Below are 21,423 nucleotides of genomic sequence, written 5' to 3'. Positions count from 1 at the left end.
ACAACATGCTCATCTATCAGGGCACAGTCCATTAACCCCAATACAGTTGTACATTCATTGAATGACCTTTGAAAATTTGGGTACAAAAACTCTTACTCTGCAACTTGAGGTCAAATTTTGCATTATTATTGTTTAATTAAGGTTATTGAACTATGCCACTGGGATGAGGACATTGTGGTCCATAGTGGATGTTGATAAACCGATCTAAGCCAACCATCTTCCACACAAAAATATGTTAAAGATGCTTTTAAAGAAATTCACTATGATAAAAGTATTTTATAGCATTGCATAATTTGTAGTAATTGGAATTGAAAGTATTGATGCTACCGATATTGCGTTATTATTGCGATTCAATTCAATATCTATAATATACTGGTATAGATGGTTTTGTAATTAATACTAAGGTTGTATTAATTAAGATTATGACTCTGTTTCATTATATGCATTTAAGTGACTTATGTTTTCAGATGGTTATTATAAATGTACACAGCCATTCCCCTTGACAGGGTGGTACCCTTGTATGCCTTGTAAATCTTTAGGTATACTCCTACCTGCAGTGGCGCACCTGACCGGGGGGAGGACGAAGGGGATGGGGCCAGTGCCCCCTGACAACGCAAAGAGAAAAAAAATTCGCTGTTCTACCGTTTAAATACGCACATATTCGATAAACACCTTGATTTGGGTATCAAATAACGTAAAAAGGTGTAAAATTACACATTTTCTCGCGCGAAATGAACATATGTACCAACTTTTACTTCAACTATAATGAAACTGAAAATTTACTCGCACTGCGCGAGCAGATATCTCGGTAAAAATGGGCCCAACGCTCACTGGGTCATTTTTTCTTCTCCCCGATATCGCGACAGAAAGTTCTGGCACGTTACTGCCTGCATGTAGATGTGATGTCGCATGTATCATCATGCAACATTATTATTACGTCAATGGCCGGATGAATTGACTGAAAATGATAAAATTAAGTTAATTATTTGTATCATGAATATATGTAATTAGTTATGTAGCCTAATTATCAAAACTCTGGGAGACCTCTCCATGAACTATTTAACTTATTCATACAAAGCGAAAGCTTCTTCACTATACCATATATCCTGGGGAATAGAAGTAGAGATCTTCTTAAAACGAATATATTCAGCATTTTAAATAAAGTGCCAATACACCGCGTTAAATTAAGTTAATCTGTACACGCCCTCTATATACATAAGTCTGAGTTTATCAGTGTTTCATGAGCTCCCCAATTTTCGAATTATATGTAATTTTCCCAAAAAAATCGAGAAAAAAAAGGGTTCTTTTTGCTTGTGATAAACAATTATAGTTGTTCTGAGGCTTGCGGGTTTACTTTTTCATGATTATAAAACATGAGGCATATCAGGGAAGCCATTGGTGCAACAACTTGTGGCAAGAAAAGTTCCAAGTTCACCAACGGCTAGGTCATTTCTGAACTAAAACCGTACGTGCTAAATATGAACTTGTAAACAACATCAAGGTTCTTACGATAAGAATATGCAATCTAATACCACTTTATGATATGGTTCTATACCAAGCATAATAACGACACAGTAGGCAATATTATTACAATTCAGCAGACAGCCTCCACATTCATAACTAATGGCTTCTAAAAACGGCAAAGGTTATGTAAACGTAAGCCAGCGCCGTGTGAGCCAGATGAACGATTTCTGAAACATTTGTTTGATCCCAATTACCATGATTACCAATTTATAAACCCTTAAAATTAAAAAATGACAAGAAAAATAACCAATTTCAAAATTTATTTTGCAGTTGTGGAAATGGTCAAATATGGCGCGAAAATCAGTTTAAAATATACGGTTTGAACACGTTTGGTTGCAGACAGTTGCAGAGGTTTGGTTGTTACGTATCAAAGTATTTTTTTTTTACAATAAATGTCATATTTGAATAACCTATTTCCTTTTTCATTCAAAATAAATAGCGACATAGAATTGCAGATTCATACGCAGTGGTAATAAAATGAAAGTAAATTAAATTAAACTTCATCAGAAATACATCAGAGCTAACAACAACATCGGCTGATGACGAGGAAGTTCCTCGAAAGTGCTCCCGGTAAGCGAAAATAAAAAACAAGTATAGGGGGCCTAGTGTTGAAGTTTAATTTAATTTACTTTAAAATGGCAACATGTTTGATCTCCGATTTCTTTTCTAATCTTGTTTTCTTAGTATTTATTTACTTTATTTATTTATCAGTCAGATACCGAATTTTCTTTCAATATTATCATAGGCCTATTTTCCCATAAATGGCCTATAGTAATTATTTTCTTAATTTCTCCATTCTTTTCCTTCCAATTTCTTCGTGTTCTTTCGATAGTTTTAACACATGTTTTTCAAGTACACAATAAATGTTGACAGTCATGTATTACGACAACCCATCGTCATGCATGCTCGCCCATCACAACATCTTCGATTATTAGCATGCAAATTAAAAGTAAATCGGGTTCTCATCTTACAATAGAATGAATGCATTGTCCTTGGGCGGACTTCATAAATAGCCACTGGAACGGTTCATGGTCGGTACATTCAGCCCGCACTCAAAACGTGTCAGAAATGTTGCATGTGCTATGTTTTCGTATGGATGCAGGTGATGGGATCCGTAAAAGCTTTAATACTTCGATTTGACGAGATTACACCAAGGACAATTATGAGTTTTGATGATGAATCATATTAGTGTGATCCGAAGTTCATCCAGCCAGCTACTGATGAAATTATAACACGGTTATTGGTTATTAAACTAGATTTATGACATATGTTTATTTTTTATTGTATTGTATTTATAACTAATTAATGTTAAATTTATTTATTTATTTATTCATGTATGATTTAATAGAGATTTAAGGAGGATTTCGTGATCCTAACATCCTCTTTTATAACATTTTTTCAGTAGATATCCACGAAAAAAGCTTGTTTCCAAAATTTGAGTTGATTCCGATTTTGCGTTTGCGAGTTATGCATATGATCATGTGTATTTATGTTCCACAGGCTATATGTCCATATATAGCTAAGTTATAAACTTAGCCACTGTTGTAATTTCAAATTTGACGATATTTTTGCTATTAACACGAATTAATAATCTGCAAGAAATTTTTGGTAGGCCTACATAAACATTATTTTCCAGTGGTATAAAAATCTCATGTTTTTTTGTTGAAAAAAAAAGTGTGGGGGGGGCGATGATGTGGATCACGAAATGCCCTTTTTAAGGTATTGATTTGAGCCGCGAAGCGCGGGACTCCCGCTAGTTCAAAATATTTGACATCATTATACAGTTATTGAGCGAAATAACGCATTTCAAACCAAAATATCGATGTTCTTTTTAATTATTTCATATAAATGGTGAACTAGGACAAATTTACGATATTATTAACGATTAAAGAGGCAACGCCCACTTCAAACTTTTCTCCTATTGATTTGCACACAAATCGACACGTGTGTGTCAAGGTCTTCAAACTTCGAAGTTCCCATCCTAAAACAACTTGTTTGCATTGCAATTGGCCAAAATTAACACTAATTTCTATTTTGAAAAGGATCCAACAAAATAATCATGTAACTAATATCAAAACTTCAGCTTTTCTTATCATATTCGTCGACCATGACCGATATATGTGTTATCTTTCAAGGCGACGTTTGGCATGAATGATGATATACAGAAACCATATCTCGTACTCCAAAAATTAAATATTAGGGCCTATAGTGGTCATCTTCTTGAGGTAAAGTTGACGATCATTGCGCCAGAAGGCAAAAGCAAAATATGCCTACAAAGAAAGAATTTAAATAAGAACAGAGAAGAGAAGGAATACAAAAAGACAGATATAGGGTGTATTAAAGATGTATGGTTTAATCAAGCAAGAAAATAAATAAATAAATAAATAAATAAATAAATAAATAAATAAATAAATAAATAAATAAATAAATAAATAAATAAATAAATAAATAATTAAATAAATAAAAAGAAAGAAAGAACAAATAAAGAAAAAAGAAAGAAAGAAAGAAAGAGGAAAATGAAAGAAAGAACAAATGAAAAAGAAAGAGGAAAGAAAGAAAGAAAGAAAGAAAAAAGGAAAAAGTAAGAAGAAAGAAAAAAAGGAAAGAAAGAAAGAATAAAGAAAAGAAAAGAAAAGAAAAGAAAAGAAAAGAAAAGAAAAGAAAAACGGGGAAGAAAGACAGAAGTAACCTGGAATATGGGTAAAATAAGAAAGCAGTGAATCGTTTGTGACTCGACCACAGAAAATATTTCAAGAATTTCATAGTAATACGAATAATCTTACTTGAAATAATTATACACTATGAAAATACAACCTTCATGATAACAATAATAGAAGACAATTGAGATATTTGACAATAATTCAAAATAATTCTTGTCTCTCTGAATTGACCACGACGACAGCAAAATGAACTTTCATGGTTGATTTTTTTTTACTTACGAGAGTTAAAAGGACATTTCGTGATCCACAGCCTCATCCCCCACTTTTCTCAAAAAAGTTGAGATTTTTATATCACTGGAAACCTCTGGCTACATAATGTTTATGTACAAAATATTTCTTGCAGATTAATTCGTTTAGCCAAGATATCGTGAAATTTGAATTTCGTTCTGGTGCACCAGAACGAAATTACAACGCATTGTCTATGGAGCAGCGTAAATGTGTAATACACATACAAGGGGGTATCAAAAAGTTTTAGAAATCGCCCAGAAGTGAAAGAGCTATATATATCAATGAAATTTTGTCAGTGCAATCACTGGTCCTTATGTACACTATGGTCCAAAAATGGTCTCATAAGTATGTTTACTTTTTTTACAGGAGCTAGATGTCACTACCTGCCTATGTAACCGCATAACCAGCAAAATGGAGAAAATTGAGGCATGCAGCATGATTAAGTTCCATTTTAAGGGTTACAGTGCCCAGAAAATCTGTGATGAAATAAAAGTTCCTTTTCCAAAAAGCGACAGTGACATATCACAATCACCACCGAAGATAACTTTCATTTCATCATCAATTTTCTAGGCACTGCAACCCTTCAAAAGCAGGATCTTAATAATGCTGCTTGCCTCAATTTTCTCAATCTTGCAGTTTATGCGCAGTAACTGGGGCAGCAGGTTATTGGCATCTAGTGCCACCTGTAAAAAAGTAAACATACCTATGAGACCATTTTTGGACCATAATGTACATAAGGACCAATGATTGCACTGACAAAATTTCATTGATATAGCTCTTTCACTTCTGGGCGATTTCTAAAACTTTTTGATACCCCCTCGTAATCATGCATAACTCGCGAACGCAAACTCGGAATCAACTGAAATTTTGGGAATAGGTTTTTTCCGTGGATATCTATATGAAAAATGACATAAATAGAGGATGCTAGGATCACGAAATACTCCTTTAAGGGGCATTTCGTGATAACTCTAGCACGCTCGTTTTGGAGGATAGATTCGATAATTTCCTTAATTCAATAGACCCCAGAAACTTTTTTTTTTAAAGACGAGGCTGTGGATTAATACGAAGTACAATGCCCCTGTTGCAAAATGGCTTTTAATGTTGAAAAAAAAACACCCAACTCAACAGTGCCGCCGAGAGCCAATACGGGCCCAGGGTAAAATGAACGACAGGGCCCCCATTTTGTATGGGCCTGAGGCCTGAGGTCTCTTTTCTTTGCTTATATGGGATCCATTGAGGTATATTTTCTTTATTTTTATGGGCCCCTAGGACCCCGGGCGTAACGCACCCCCTTCACCACCCTTGTCGGCGGCACTGCACCTCAACTATGAGACATTTTGCAACATTTTCAATAAAATACAAAAACATTGGCTAAATAATGATTTATAATGTAGTATTTACAAACACGTCCCATGGTATAATAACAATATGTTATTATAATCATGATAATAATTAATTATTTATCAAACTAATAAATAGAACACCAAGCGTGAATCGATACAGTCGAACCCCATGCATTTACTATAGTACTTGATAATTTTTTTTAGTGGCAACTAGCTTGTAGCGCCCTCTGTGGCAGAAAAGTTGACAAAATTAATGCGGCCACTAATTTTTCATTTTTACGTTATTTAGATTGATTTAAAATTGTTACCAGCATCAATGCTACATTTCATAAAACCTGTTTAAAATGAGAAAAGAGGATTGGTCATTCACACACTGAACCTCTTGTTTCTATAAATATTAATCTACGAGGAAATGTTTTTGAAAGTCTGTGGTTCCACTCATATGTTGTAACGAAAAGTGGTATTGGTTTTAAAATTAGGAAAAGCACTCGCATAGCTCACTTTCATTCATATAAAACAAAATTCGACTGCTCAGTGCCAGAAGTGAGTAAATGAAATAGCTGCCATGTGTAGAGAGGAGTATATTCTACTATGTAAATTACCACAAGTTCACAGGGCAGCCGTGATAAATAAATTTCGGGAATAAAATTAGATGAAAATGTGACATATTGTCAGTCTGCCGTAACAACAACAAAAATAGTTACATACTTTAAATACAGAACCTTGAACCATATGTCAATTATTCATATGCAACATGGCTTAATCAATTTCAAGGTAACTGGTATAATAAATCTATACAAAATGATAATTCAGGTCCGCATGAGTGGAATCGGAAATGGTATATAGTGTTCAATACTAAGACAGAAGAAGGTAAATGCGGTTTTTTGGGGTCTGATATTTCGATCCTAGCAGGATCTTGTTTTAGTGCCCCAAAAATATTCCATATATCGTGTTGTGTGAACTCGGAAGCAGGTGATTTTGGCCTTGGTCATATTAAGGCAAAGTGTTGCCTTTGGTATTGATAAAACCCTATAAGATGCTGCTAGGATCACACTTCGCCGTTGATAAAGATAGATCGTAAGTTCGGGCCCTAATGTTTTTTAAATTTTTCTAAATCGAGGGTTGACAAACAGAAGGCCTTAACTCACTTTTGGCCATTTTGAGATTTTGGTATCAAAATAATCTGTAATACCACAGATTTTTTAAATCATAAAGCCTTATTAACTCAATTCAACTCCCTATTGCATCTATAGCACAATAATACTTGGTCACATCTCAATGCAAAATATTATTTTTACTCGTTTTTCTCAAAAAGGCCCTTTTTGAGTTAAAGGCCTTCTGTTTGTCAACCCTCGAAATACCCGAGATCACAATTTTGCTTTTTTGTATGTAACATATTTAAACAGAATAATTTTCCTTTTCAAAGTGCATGTTTTCACGAAAGGATGAGCATTCTACAAATTAATACTCCCCCCCCAAGAAAAACACCCAACAACAACAACAAACAAACAAGCCCCATATACTCGTATACCATCAAACAGGGAAGCCATGCACCCCTTCCCCGGGGGTACAACCCCATAAGACCAAAACGGATTACAGATACGTCGTTTTTGTCTATACCGAGTAGGATATACTAATTGTTATCAGATAATACAAGTTGACCTCGTCCAGTTCAAATCCAATGCGCTCCTATTTTAACGCAAAGAAAGCTCGCGTTGATTTTTTTTTATTTACGGAGGGAAAATCCGTCCGGCTTTAGCTCATTCCATCCATTAACCTTCGTGACATGAATGTGCAGTATTGACAAAAAAGTGCAGCTATTATTTCAGAAAACGATCTTTTGTTCTTTTTTATTCCCATTGGCCTCGGTTATGACAGATATTCAAATAATGTTATTGTTTACCAAATTTAAGTTTAGGAAGTTTTACAGCATTGCAGAGAATGCATGGTGGTCAAAAACAGGTCACTAAAGATCCAAAGTCCAATATTTTACCAATGTTGACCTTTATCTCACCTAATGTTGCTTAATTATTAAAAGTGGAGGGAATTTTGTTGACCTCCTTGAGGATGTCCAATGGCGATAATATAATACTATAGGCTCATACAATCAGGATTCTTTAGAAAATTTTGCAATGCTTTGACTATTTAGGTCTTCAGGTGGGAGGGGCGCTACGAGCTAAAAAAAACCCCTCCAACAAGCTAAGGGTGTAGAGCGGGATTACAAAAATATTTTTCCATTTTCCGACCCCCCCCCCCCCGACTGGCGTAAATATTGAACGGTCCATTCGCACTACTTCGAGCGGAGGGAGGGGGTCTAAAACAAGTTGTCCATCGGCCTTATTTCTACAGTCCATGGTAAGACACCTTTCTTTAGGCGTCAATCCGAGGGGGGGGGGGGAGCAAGGGGGACATTTGACAAAATGACCCATTTCCAGCCACCTTTTGACAATTCAGGCTCCCCCCCATTTCAAGATTGACACTAATAATCAAGTTTTAAAGGAAGCGGTAATACTCTAATTAGATGGCATGTTTTGCCCATCATTATACTAGCGGACGCGGTCAACTACAACATGGCGTAAAATATGACAGGGATTACGTAACAGTCTCTTACATCGTTAGGATTCGCCATGGCCACGACCCTGACTTTTTCAACTCTCCAGTGCACTATTGTAGAAACGTGATTCGAGGTTGATGAGGCTATTGAATCAATAAGTTATCAATACAGCCGTAACATCTCAACAAGAACAATGGTTAATACTATGAATACTGCGCGCTAAAAAAATCACAAAATATGAACTTTTAAACTAAAATATAACATCTAATATATTTCAAAAACGTACAAGAAGCAATATTATATAGGCATGTTTGTATAGTACTTCCAATGAACGAATCAAATACAGCCACCTAAAAATCCGGTTTTTGAAAAGGGGGAAAAAAACCAAACAAAAAAAAACACCTTTTAGAAACTTTCGAAGGCAGGCCGAGGGTTACTGTCCAGTGGAAAAGACAATAGCCTGAGCTTTATTTAGTAATGATTGGATACGTTTTATTTATAATTGAAGAGATTTTTATTAGGTTTGGTGATTGAAGTTCAAGTTGTGCTCAGTCACTGAACCCCGAATGAAGAGATTTCTTAGGAATTATTTAAACAACTCAGGGTCAAATCGGTTTTTACTTCAATAGCACTGACAACATGGATTGACATTTTACATGTTTTATGGTCAAGTCCTTTATTTTGCACTCTTTTAATTATCAGATCAACATAAAAATGAAACATCCAAGGATGAAGGTTTTTATTCTACGAAAAGGAAAACAATGTAAAGAAAACAGCGCGCGAATACATTGTGTCAAACAACATGGAATTGGGCCGGTAAGCGTATCATAATACCGTGCTATCTTCAGTAGATAACAATCCCTGTATACATGTATATGTATCATGTGTATTTAAACGAACTGATCTTGCTGCTTTTACCACTTTTTCTGCAAGATGTGGCATTTAAGTTATATAACAATGGCTGTTCTAGTGAAAAGAGAATTGTTTTTTTTTCTGTAAAATAATGCTTGATGTGCAATTTTGTTGGCGCTTGCAGCCACTTGGGCTATTTGCATAACAGTGTAGCCTACCATCAATCAATACCGAAATTGTTCCGAAACTTTACTATCATGGAAGAAAAGTCTGGGGAAACCTGAGGATCCAAAGAAAGCTCTGTGACAGCGAATATGAACTGGGAAACCAAATGCACATAAAGTCATGTATCGGGAACGACCAGGGCTCGAACACGGGACCTCGGTGCTGCAAAGCGAGGATAGAACCGGCGACCGCTATACGCTACTATGCTAACCCGCTGAGCTTGATGAGGACCCATGGATTGAACCATGTAAACAGAGAGTCCGGGACGGTTTAAAAATGCCCCTTTTACTTCACCATTTAATACATTCACAATAATATCACGCTACTATACTGTGAACTTGGCATTCATCGAATCTCGGTCCATATTGAAAAGCGTGTATTAAAGACGGATATGCAGTTTACCGTTCTGCTAGTACTCGGACTAAACATTTTTCTCCGGGCTATTCTTTCATTCCAAAATTCCAAGCTCATATCCAATGCCGTAGTTCAATAATTTTGATAACTCAATACAGACCTCAAGTTAATGAGTATGAATTTGTGTACCTAATACATTCAGGGGTCACTTTTTGAGCGTTAGAAGCATATTGGGGTTACCATTGTTATAGAACTGCGTCCTGAGTGGTTGCGTAAGGGGGAGGTCACTGTTCTGTGTTAATCGTTCGCATAATAATTGTTTTTAGCCGAAACCTTGGCGTTAATAATCATGACTGTGCAACAGCTGAAGGCCATACTTTATATGTTGCATAAGGATGTAAGGGACGCACCATTAGATTCTCAGGGTGGGGGTAGGAAGTGTTTCAAAAAAAAAAACTTCACCCACTACATGAGCAAAAAAAAACTTTCCCCACCAACACTAAAAAAACCAAAAAACACCTTTCCCCACCTAACTGTGTATAATGCATGAAATTTTTTTAAAAAAAACTTGCCGCCTTCGGCGGCGAAAAAAAAATTTCTTCCCCGATCCCAACTTCCTACCCCCCCTGAGTATCAAATGGTGCGTCCCTAAATGTTGTCTATACAGGGTGTTGTAAAATGATCAGCGCGTATTCACGACCCCCCTCCCTACATCCTGGTTTGAAGCCGGTGGGGGGGGGGGCACAATATTAATTTTTTGGTAGGTAAGCTCCCCCGGAATTTGGAGATGGTAGGTCTTTGGGAGCTGACACCATACGGTAAAAATGGTCTTTCGGAGCTGCCCCTAACCCGTTCCGCCAAATATGGTCACCCCTCTGCTGCAAAACATACACTGCAAAAACAAGTGTTTATATTTAAACACCATATTGTGTTTATCAGAGCAACACTTAATAAACACATAATTCATGTTAATGGTCTAACACTAATGTTAATTTTTCTAACACTAATGTTCATAAATTAACACTTGGTGTTATATTACAAACATTAGTGTTTGTAATATAACACCAAGTGTTAATTTATGAACATTAGTGTTAGACCATTAACATGAATTATGTGTTTATTAAGTGTTGCTCTGATAAACACAATATGGTGTTTAAATATAAACACTTGTTTTTGCAGTGTACTAGTAATCATTTTTTCATGGAAACCAAAATGTCAGCATTTATATACATCACACCCATTTCCCTGGTTTTCCCACAATCCCGAGATCACAATTGAAGACCTGAGCGCAAGAAGACCGTTACAAGTCCATTTGGCCCCTCAACATGCATGAACTGAAGTTACGTATAGTTTCTTAGGGTTTGAAAAATGTGTAATACATGTTCCAGGGTCAAAAACTCATAAAGGTTGTGAAAGATTTGTTTTGTTTTGGCCCCTGAACATGTACGGTATTAAACATTATCAAACTATAAGAAACTATACGCAGCTTTAGTGTATACATGTTGAGGGGCCAAGTGGACTTGCGCTCAGGTCTTCAATTATTGATGTGCATTTCTTTTACATGCGAACGGTCAAAATCAAGGGTCTTTTTGGCTCTCTGGTTAAAAATTGCTTTGAAAAACCCCAGAAATATGTAGAATGAGCAATTTAGGGCTAGAGCTCAAATTATCAAAATCAGGTGTCTTTCAGCGGTGTAAAGTTCAGGAGTCTTTTGGAGCTGCGCGGTCCCAAAACAGGTTTGTTTTTCTTTGTCCGGGGGAGCACAGCCGAGGGGACATTTGTGTTAAGTGCCCCCGGGGTTTGAAGTGAATTCCATCATATTTTTTTAAGAAAGTTGCTCACTATATGTCTTGTCTTGCCAATGTGATAAGCCGATATTTTTTTGTAGAAGACATGTAGTACTAGTAGGCCTTTTAAACAATATATCTTATTTGCATTTTCTTGTCTTATGCATGAAAACATCTTATACCAAGCGAATATAAAAAAACAAACCAATAAAATACTTAAAATAGCACAACTCTTGGGAAAATAGACCTATTAAACACTTATACCGAGGTTGCACTAACGCACACATCACTCAAAAAATATACCAAGAAAGCTCCGCAAATTGGTTCAAAATAAAGACGAAAACATGAGCTTTTACATAAAAACTTCGAAGGCCTCATTTTGTCATTAAAGGTTAATAGCATTTAATAAAGTTTCTAGTATCAGAGATGTCACTAAGTACCGGTACCACTTATAAAGTCTGAAAACTTGAAATAGTGTGTAAATTTAGAATAAAAAGTGCCAAAACAGGCTGAAAATATATTATAGAAGTAGGAATTCAGAGAAAAGTAGGAAAAATGACATCTCTGAGTATTACTACCAACGCTCTGCAGGGTCTATTGTTCTATTGTTTCCGATTACAGCGCTGACATATTGGAAAATGTTGCCAATTAATATTCATGAGAGTGTACATTCAACGTCCAGTTTGCGAAATTGGGTGAGTTGTGTTTGGTAGGTGTGAAATACATCTGACTGGGCGTTTTAATTACGTAACGAATAAATGACATCATCGAATGGCTGCCCAGTGCTGTATGTTATGTGTTTAGTTATTATATAGGCCTAATATTTATCATTAAATGTATTCATCATTCCTTTCTTTTCCCTTCTCTGTACTTATTCTTTCCTAGGCCTACACTTTATCACTCCCTCGCTCTCATTGTCCCCTCTCACCCTCCCTCTCTCATTCCCATCATTTTCTTTATATTTCTATTTATCTACTTGTCTTTATTATATCTTTTTATTCCTCCCTTCCTCCAGCCCTCTCTCATTCTCCATATCCTCTCCTCCCCTCGTCCTCCCTCCTCCCCTCCCAAGACTTCTCACAGAGGTGAATCTGCCCCTCCCCAACCCCCTTCCCTCTTTGGGTACGCCACTATTTCTATACCAATCTCCTTCTTAAAATAAAATTAAATGGAAATTTCTTAAAACAACCTTTATAGGCCTATACTTATACTTACATGTATACGTATAGCGATTACCATTATAGTGTAATATAGATATATGGACTGGACATGGCAGCCTTCATACTACACCACATTTCGCCATAATACATTCTAGAAACGCTTGCTGTTAGAATAAGAAACATTTTAATGCTAATTTATTGCACATTCTAGGGAAGCGTGGTTACCTTTTTAAAATAACCGAGTGAGAGGGTTTTCAAGAAAATATTTTTCCTGTCAAAACTGAAGCATCCTCTGTATAAAAGAAAATATGAATATTAACTGCACATCATATATAACGATTCGTGATACCCAATTGTGGCACATTTGATGTCGTTTAAGAAGCAGAGAATTTTATTTCAATTTTATATACGCCAAAATATTTTTTTTTTTTTCAAGAATAAGGATAGAAAAAACGTTGAAAATCCTATGTGAATATTACATTAGACCCGGCAAAAGATTACAGTTTCGTTTTTATGGTAATCTAATCTTTTATTTCCTGAAAAAAAAACATTTGGGGTCTAAAATGGAATTTTTATGTAAATGATAAAAACATCGAACGTGTATACAAGAAAATGGTAGGTTTTCCTCTATAGTATTTTACTGACCATGGAAATGTACTGAGACACAAGCACGTGTCAAAATCGATATAATGTATTGTCCATACAGACGCCCAGTTATCATGTTTATTATTGGATTTTTTTTGTATAAAACACGCAGTTAACAATAATTGAGCGCTAATAATACACATAAATGTTTGTAGGCAAATAAAATTCCAAAATATGGTACGTTTTCTGCCTTTGCTTGTCACGTGGTAGGCCTATGTTGAAGTTGCGATTATATCTTCAAATGAATTCCAAGAAGACAAGTGGTCGAGTGGTCTAAGGCGCTGGGTTCATAGTGTATCCAAAGCAGTCCGCCGCCGTAAGTTCGAACCCCGCCTCCGCCAAACTTTAATGAAGTAAAATTAAAATTAAAATTTTACTTTTAAAAATTTTCATATTGGGGAAATGTGACTGGCAGAATTTATGTATGGCGTGGAGTGGTGTGCCTTCATACATTCTAATGTGTAATCGATCAGCGAGAGCATTCAATTTATTTAAATGAACGCCTGACGTCGACGCGTCAGGTGGGTGGTAAAGATGATTGCATCGACAGCTAAAGCCTCCTTATATACTTCAGACCCACACAAGCACACATTTGGGATACGTGAGTACAATGGTACCACTTTACACATGACTGCCCTTACACATGACTGTAGTGTGGTTACTACTCGCCTGTTGTGTAGAGCGTTAATGATGCCGGATCAGTGACCAATTTAATGGTGGAACCCCTTTATTCGAAACAATGGTACCACTTTTATGAATAGCCTGTCGCAACTTCTAATCGGCATCAAACGAACAAAAGATTATATAATCTATTGCGACTCTATTTCTATGTAAAAGCTCTTTGAGTACTACATTGTACGTATTTACCAAACGCACTCACTATATGAAGGGCGCACACCACTAAATAATCGCCCCCATTAAAATACGTGTAGAAACATCAGTTTTCTTTGCTCGTTTTGAGGCCTTGAACGATGAAAGTTTAACATATGTTTCAATGTATGGGTAGTCTTCCGTCTCGTTTTCCCGGTATGAGCCATTAAACAGCGCCCCACTCTTTTTGACATGCTCTCAAGACTGAAAACCTGTTTCTGCCCAATTTTTAATACGCGGACCTATTTTCTCGATAATTATAAAAATGCGACTTTTTTGGTGATTCAAATTCATGCACAGGCTTTACACTTTCATTTAAGCTACAATTCGCTACTCTTTTTGATTTATTAGTCCAAAGAGCAGCCCATAATACTTCAAAAACTTTCCGTATTTTACCGGAATTCAGTAGTGTTGCACAAACGGCGCATTGATTTAGTGGTGTGCTCCATAATTATATTTTCGATATTACAATCTTTCAGGCGCAGTTCTTCGATAATATACACGTATCATAAACATAAACTATACGTAAACTTTAAAATTTCACTAAATAATGGTCATGATGAGCTCAATGATATCAATGCATTAGGTCGCAGTTCCTTGACCCAGATATGTTTTTATATAACCTTTGAAATGATTTGGAAACATAACATAATTCTCTACGGCTTGAGGTCAGACACAGAAAATGAACTATGCCTCTGCATGGCGACTATTTCGGCTCACGTTGTAAATGATGCTGCTGAAGATGCACTTTCTGACCTTTTCTTTGGAGAGGAAAAAGTTACGAAATGGCCTTTTCCAACTCAAATTAATTTCATAAAATACAAGCAGTGTATTGTAATGATAAATAATTCAAGCAGCACATATTTATTAAATATTAAAACAAATGTGAACATCATATCTGGTGCGAGATCTTGTGACTAGGAACCTCTTACTAGACCTGCTAGTAGGGGCCGGGTTTTACGCTCGCTGGCCGCTTCGTTCCCAGCTTTGTTCACGTTATTTGTGGCGTCGCGGTTTTTCGAAGGGGTATACACCGTATACTATATCTATAAAGGGTTTTACAACTTTTCGGTGATGAAAGAGTATGATTATAAGAGATCCTCTCCTTTCTACCTCAAATGCATTATAGTTCAAAACATATATACTTTCTTATAATATACTATATAGTTCTTCAGCATATTGGAAAACATAGGCCCCTACCGTAAACGTTCGCCTATAATGGCGGTATGTGCTCCCTTGGTATAACTAGGCGCAACATGAAAGTGCCCTCCCGTAAAATTCCCACCAGCAAATAAGGACACGGAACTTTAATTGTTGTTGAGATTTCAGAGGAGAGAGCTCTCTATTTGCACATGAAATTTACCCCAAGGCAAAGAAAGGAGCCCAGGTGCGCCATTAGGCGAACGTTTACGGAATTAACTATAATTGGCCTGTTGGTACATACGAGTATATATACCATAAAGATTCGACTAATGGCGCACTTGGGCTCCTTTGCCTTGGGATAAATTTCATGTACAAATAGAGAGCTCCCTGCACTAAAATTACAACAAGAAATAGAGTTCCGTGCCCTTATTTACTGGTGGGAATTTTACTTGAGGGCACTCTTAGGTTGTGCCTAAAATTCTACTTATGTCAAGTGAGCCCATAGCGCCATTAGGCGAATCTTTACGGTATAAAAGGTAATGCATCAAGCAGCAGTTGAGCATGTCCTTGGAATCGCGTAACTACGAAGTTCTCCATCAAATTCTCTGTTTGATTTGTCCGTTCAAATAGGACACGAACCCGTCTTGAGTAAACTGACCGGGTCATGTTGATTCTTCCGTATCTATAATTATATTTGATTGGACAATAACTCAAGACAAATAAATGTCTTAAAATAGGGCGTGGTTGCATATTTATTAAGGGGGTACTGCACCCCTGGCCAATTTTTTGCCTATTTTTGCATTTTTCTCAAAAATTATAGCGCATTGGTGACAAGTGAGATATGTATATTATAGGGGCAAGGACTACAACTACTGAACTGAAAATTCAGCAACTCACTGCAAATAGTTATTGATTTATTGATCAAATATTGGTTTTCCCTCATTTTTGACTGTAACTCCACAACTGTTGTCCGTGCTGATATAACATTTCCAGTGCAGTAGTTGTAGTCCTTGCCCTATAATATACATATCTTACTTGTCACCAATGCGCTATAATTTTGAGAAAAATGCAAAATTGACCAGGGTGTAGTACCCCTTAAAGAGCCAATGAACAATTAGTTCACACGGATGCTTGCTTGAACGAAATAAATATAATTTTGTTATTCTAGAATGCCGAAAAATATCGCCGTTATTATTCTCGCAGTTTAATCATTTTTGATCCGGGTTTTTGATCAGACATATATCTTAGCACAATCGAAAAAATACACTAAATGTCAAAATGTCTGTTTTTATACGGAAGGTTTTCTTATTTTTATGGAATGTTGTACTTTTGTATCTTATAACACGGAGGAATGTCACCGAAACAATCAGGGGTTTCATGAAATTGCAAGAACACCAAATTGGTTCTTTCCAGCCTTTAAAGAACCCTTGTGGTGTCTAAAATGGTTCTTTCGGGCCTTTGCAGAACCCTTTAAAGTTCTTTGAATAACTATTTAACGTTCTAAATACTGACCGGTTCTATTTGGGCCTTTTTTCTTAGATTGTAGCCTATAGGCCTATATCACTCTTGCATCATGGGGGACGAGGCTACTCAATTTTTGCTTATTCCATCATAACGAAACATCGCAGATATGAGGTTTCTAAAGGTTCATGTGCCAAAATTTGACGGGGTACAGGGGGAGACCACTCAGATGAGGATGTCAATTGGGTCACCCACCTTTAAACGCACATGCATGTCATGCTAACTGTGAAAATACCCCTTTAAATCAAAAATACACATGCCGGTCAAGGCGAGGTGATGTATAGCCAATGCATAATGCATCCAAATGTCAACATCAAACATATGTCATTATTGTCACAGCGTTAATTGATACTGAAGATGAACTGGTAGATAATCCCGGGCAGATCATAAATAATCATCAAAAGTTATCGGAGAGACTCGAACCAAGGACATCTCAAATGAGTTCTAATTAGGAATTTATAGCGCTTCATTTCATGTCATCACATTTTGGACCTGTAAGAATTAGTGGGTTTCATTTGTGTCATTTTGGGGCAATATCCGTTTCCCGTGAAAAATGCCACCGTCATCATGGCACATGGTTAGGGTATGGAATGATATCATTAAATGTTTTACCCAAGTATAAAGGTGCTACGCCGAAAGAGGCTAGCTGAACAAATAATAATGCAGGCATGCATGAGAATGGCTTTTTTGAAAACTGCCTGAAAAAGTGTGTGAATTCGACCTTAAAAAGGCCCAAAACAGGCTGCAAAAAAAAAAGATAAATAAAATAAAAACGCGTAAATTTGGACAACAAAACTGCCTGAGTTCAGGCAAAAGACTGAAAATTCTCATGCCAGATATTCCGTATGTCGACTTTATTTTCACATGATCTTGCTTGCCCAAACCCATTAGGCCTAAAAGCTCGAATGCTGTCTCGACAACCCATTATTTCGCACAATTTATAGGGGGCTTTCTAGGCATTACCCGGCATGCGCGACAGCCAGGGGGACCGGGAGTGGGGGGAAGTTTTCCCCCAGAAATTTGTCAGGGATAAAATGGTCCTTAAAATGACTAAAAATGGGACAAAAATGTTAACAAATGGGGACGAAAATTTGGCTTTGCCCCCTCACACTTAAAATTAAATCTTGCATGGCTTAAGGTTCTTCAAAGAACCATTGTATGTTCTCCAAAGGGTTTTTAGGACCCCTTATACATATATGTGCCTATTGGTTCTATAAAAGAATGCACCTATGTAAACTTGAACCACGCCCTGAATTCAGGCTGCCCATGCGGATACAGACATGGCTTGTCAAAATGCTGATGGCGATGCATGTATTTCTTCCAGACTGAACTATCCTGCGGCATAAGTTCAAACAACAGGTGAATTTTGCCCGAGGCGAAAGAACAGACAACAGCACCAGTCACCATAACAAATAATTGTTCAATATTATTCAAATATAAAAATGTACAATTTCAGAAAGAAGAAAAAAAAGTTTAAACAAAATGTGTCACTTTTTTTCGGTCAATTTTTACGGTCAATGGCGCTCATTGGATTTGAAAAGTAAGGACTAAAATGGTCAGTATTGACATACCTCGGTTTTATGTCGCTCATTGAATAAGAAAAGTAAGGAAATATAATTGTCAGGTATTATCTTAGTTTTCTTGAGAGGAGTCACAGGCCACTTAACTTATTGTTTCTCGATTTCAAAAAGTTGCTTTAATGGAATCTTGACGATTGCACTTTGCTCTTAAAGCTTCACAGATGATTGAAAACGAACTTGCGTTTAGGTTATTATTTTTGGATACTAAAAATATATGTCGCACATTTTAAAACAGGCAATTAATATTATAGGCTACTTCTAACTGAATAAGTCAGCGTTTAAAAATCTCTAAAACATACAAAATGTTGTAAGGTCCACACTGACAGAACTCCGGTTTGAACCATGTCTCTCTATAATTTTGTATGTCTTTTATGTATCGCTCTTCGACTCTCCTTTTTCATGCTTTATTTCTGTTAATTTGTTTTTAAAATATATCACACAATCGTGACAATCATTCGTCTTGTCTTCCCCTGGGTCGTATCCGATGGTGGGGGAGGGGGGATGGGTGCAGAAGAAACTACCCTCGGGAAACATTTCAGGTGTATCGGCACGAGGAAATTCAGCCCTTCTATCCAGATGCAATCATTCTTATATCCACGATGAATTGCCGTTCTATTTGGCTTTAATGGTCTGGGACTGTCTTGCTATTGTGATTCAAACTGCCACCACACATGGAGTGGATGAGCACGAATGATCATGATCGGATACAATGAGGGCGCAAGGTTAATCAACAGCTACAGATTGCTATTTGCCAAACAACCGTATGTGTTAAAATAATAAATATCCATTATGAGGGCGCTATATCAGTTTTGTAATTGAGACGAGATTCCAACGTATAAATAGGCAGGTGGCTACAGACATGCGTAAGTCTACAATCAACGAAATAAATAGTTGAGACACTTGCTCAAAACAGTTCAAATGCATGTCATACCAATAGTAAGAAGCGAGTGATCGTGAATTTGAAGTAGGAACTCCCGATCTTTAAATGTTGGAGAGCCTCACGGACCCGATGACAACATGGCTTTGTCCAACGTAGGTGGGAGAGAGGGGGCAGAGATTCACCAAAAGACAGTGAAAGTGTGCCAACATATTTTCCCCTGGCTGTAGTTCTTTCAGTGCCATAGGGCATAGGCAGGCCCGTACGCAGAATTTCATTTGGGGGGTGCTGATTTTGAAAAAGTGGACTTTTTTCCGTGGGGCAGGGGCAATTTTGTGAAAAGTGGACAAAATTTGGACCTTTTTTGTCCAAAAAGTGTGAAAAACCTGATTTTTTTGCTCGCTACGCTCGCATATTCTGAAAACTTTTTGTATATTTTTCCAAATTTGGGGGGGTCCCCTGCGTACGGGCCTGGGCATGGGAGAGTTTCCAAATTTCCTCCATATTACTTTCCCTTCACCTTCCCTTCACCCGGAAAAATTTCTTGGTGATGCCACTTCCCTTTAAAATTAAACGTGTGAAGTGCGATTAGTTTAGCAAAAAGAGAAAAATGACAGAAGAAAAGAAAGAATGTAAAACGCTGAGTGTGGTTAGAAAATTTAAGAATGAATCGAACGTAAGATTGACTGATCAAAATTGTTTTACATTTATCCCATTTATAATAGTACTGTAGGCCTACTAGTATAGGCCCTATACCAGTAGGCCTAAACCTAACCTTAAGACACTTACCTTTACTGGGCCGATACTTTTATTTCTTCCACCCGGCATTCCATCTTCCCTGATAGCTGAAAACAAAACAATGAAATAATGTTTTGGTAATGATATCGTCAGATTTCTTTCTTAAAATTTCACACATCATTTGACCAAAAAAAAATCAGGCCCTATAATTATAAATCCTATTTATAGGCCTACTGTCATGGAAGAGTTGGTAATGGGTTTAGTCTTACGACGGACGGACAGTCAAATCGACTCCAGTTCCTGTTTAGTTAAGGGGGTACTACACCCCTGCCCAATGTTGTGCCTATTTTTGCATTTTTCTCAAAAATTATAGCGCATTGGTGACAAGTAAGATATGTATATTATAGGAGCAAGGACTACAACTACTGCACTGAAAATTCAGCAACTCAAGGTAAGTAGTTATTGATTTATTGATCAAATATTGGTTTTCCCTCATTTTTGACTGTAACTCCACAACTATTGTCTGTGCTGAAATAAAAATTTCAGTGCAGTAGTTATAGTCCTTGCCCCTATAATATACATATCTTACTTGTCACCAATGCGCTATAATTTTTGAGAAAAATGCAAAAATAGGCACAAAATTGGGCAGGGTGTAGTACCCTTAGCCATACTGGTAATGTACGATTTCCGTGATGTTTTAATTTTGTTAATCGTTATCCAAAATGTTGAAATAACATTAGGCCGTATAAAATTAATGTTTTGGTTCTCGTCCAGAGGATTTTCATGAATTGATGAGGGAGGGAGGTTTTTTTTTTTTTTTTTTTTTTTTCAATGTAAAATTAGTATTGTCAGTAGTTTTCGGTCTTCTCCAACAGTTCTCGAGGAAACGATGAGGCCCTTTTTTTCAAATGTGAGATTCTGAGGATAAACCCCTAGAGTACCACAAAAGACTTGGAAGTGATGCTTGTTCTCTAATAAACTTATTTATATGTATGAAGATTTCATAAATCATTCCAAAGTCTAAAAAATTGAAAAATCTAAAAAAAAAAAAAATCTGACAAATCCCAGAAATTGAGGAGGAGGGACGAGAACCAAAATATTAATTTTACACGGCCTTACATGTATATTAACTGCCGAGAAGGTTTTTTTTCACTAATAAGACTGGGTGATATAACAACATTTTTTATTTTATTTTATTAACAAGGTAAAGTGAAAGAAACCCCACTGGCTATTTTGACCATTTAACATGGAGTTCTATGGCGGACTTAAACTCATAATTATGAATTATGTCTTATTGCTCAA

At 36.6% G+C, this 21,423-nt stretch overlaps 1 protein-coding gene across 1 annotated transcript in view; it reads right to left on the bottom strand.

Annotated features, from left to right (window-relative positions):
- LOC140138773 (nuclear receptor subfamily 6 group A member 1-like) overlaps positions 1-21,423 on the bottom strand; it is an 85,685-nt gene that overhangs the window by 16,058 nt on the left and 48,204 nt on the right. The window contains exon 3 of the mRNA XM_072160540.1: positions 20,173-20,228. Coding sequence (XP_072016641.1) covers positions 20,173-20,228 — 56 coding nt within the window. The remainder of the gene's footprint in view (positions 1-20,172; positions 20,229-21,423) is intronic.

Source organism: Amphiura filiformis, chromosome 18 (genome assembly GCF_039555335.1).
Source record: "Amphiura filiformis chromosome 18, Afil_fr2py, whole genome shotgun sequence".
NCBI classification, from domain to species: domain Eukaryota; kingdom Metazoa; phylum Echinodermata; class Ophiuroidea; order Amphilepidida; family Amphiuridae; genus Amphiura; species Amphiura filiformis.
The sequence above is the reverse complement of the archived record's forward strand: the minus strand, read 5'-3'. Positions and strand labels throughout refer to the sequence as shown.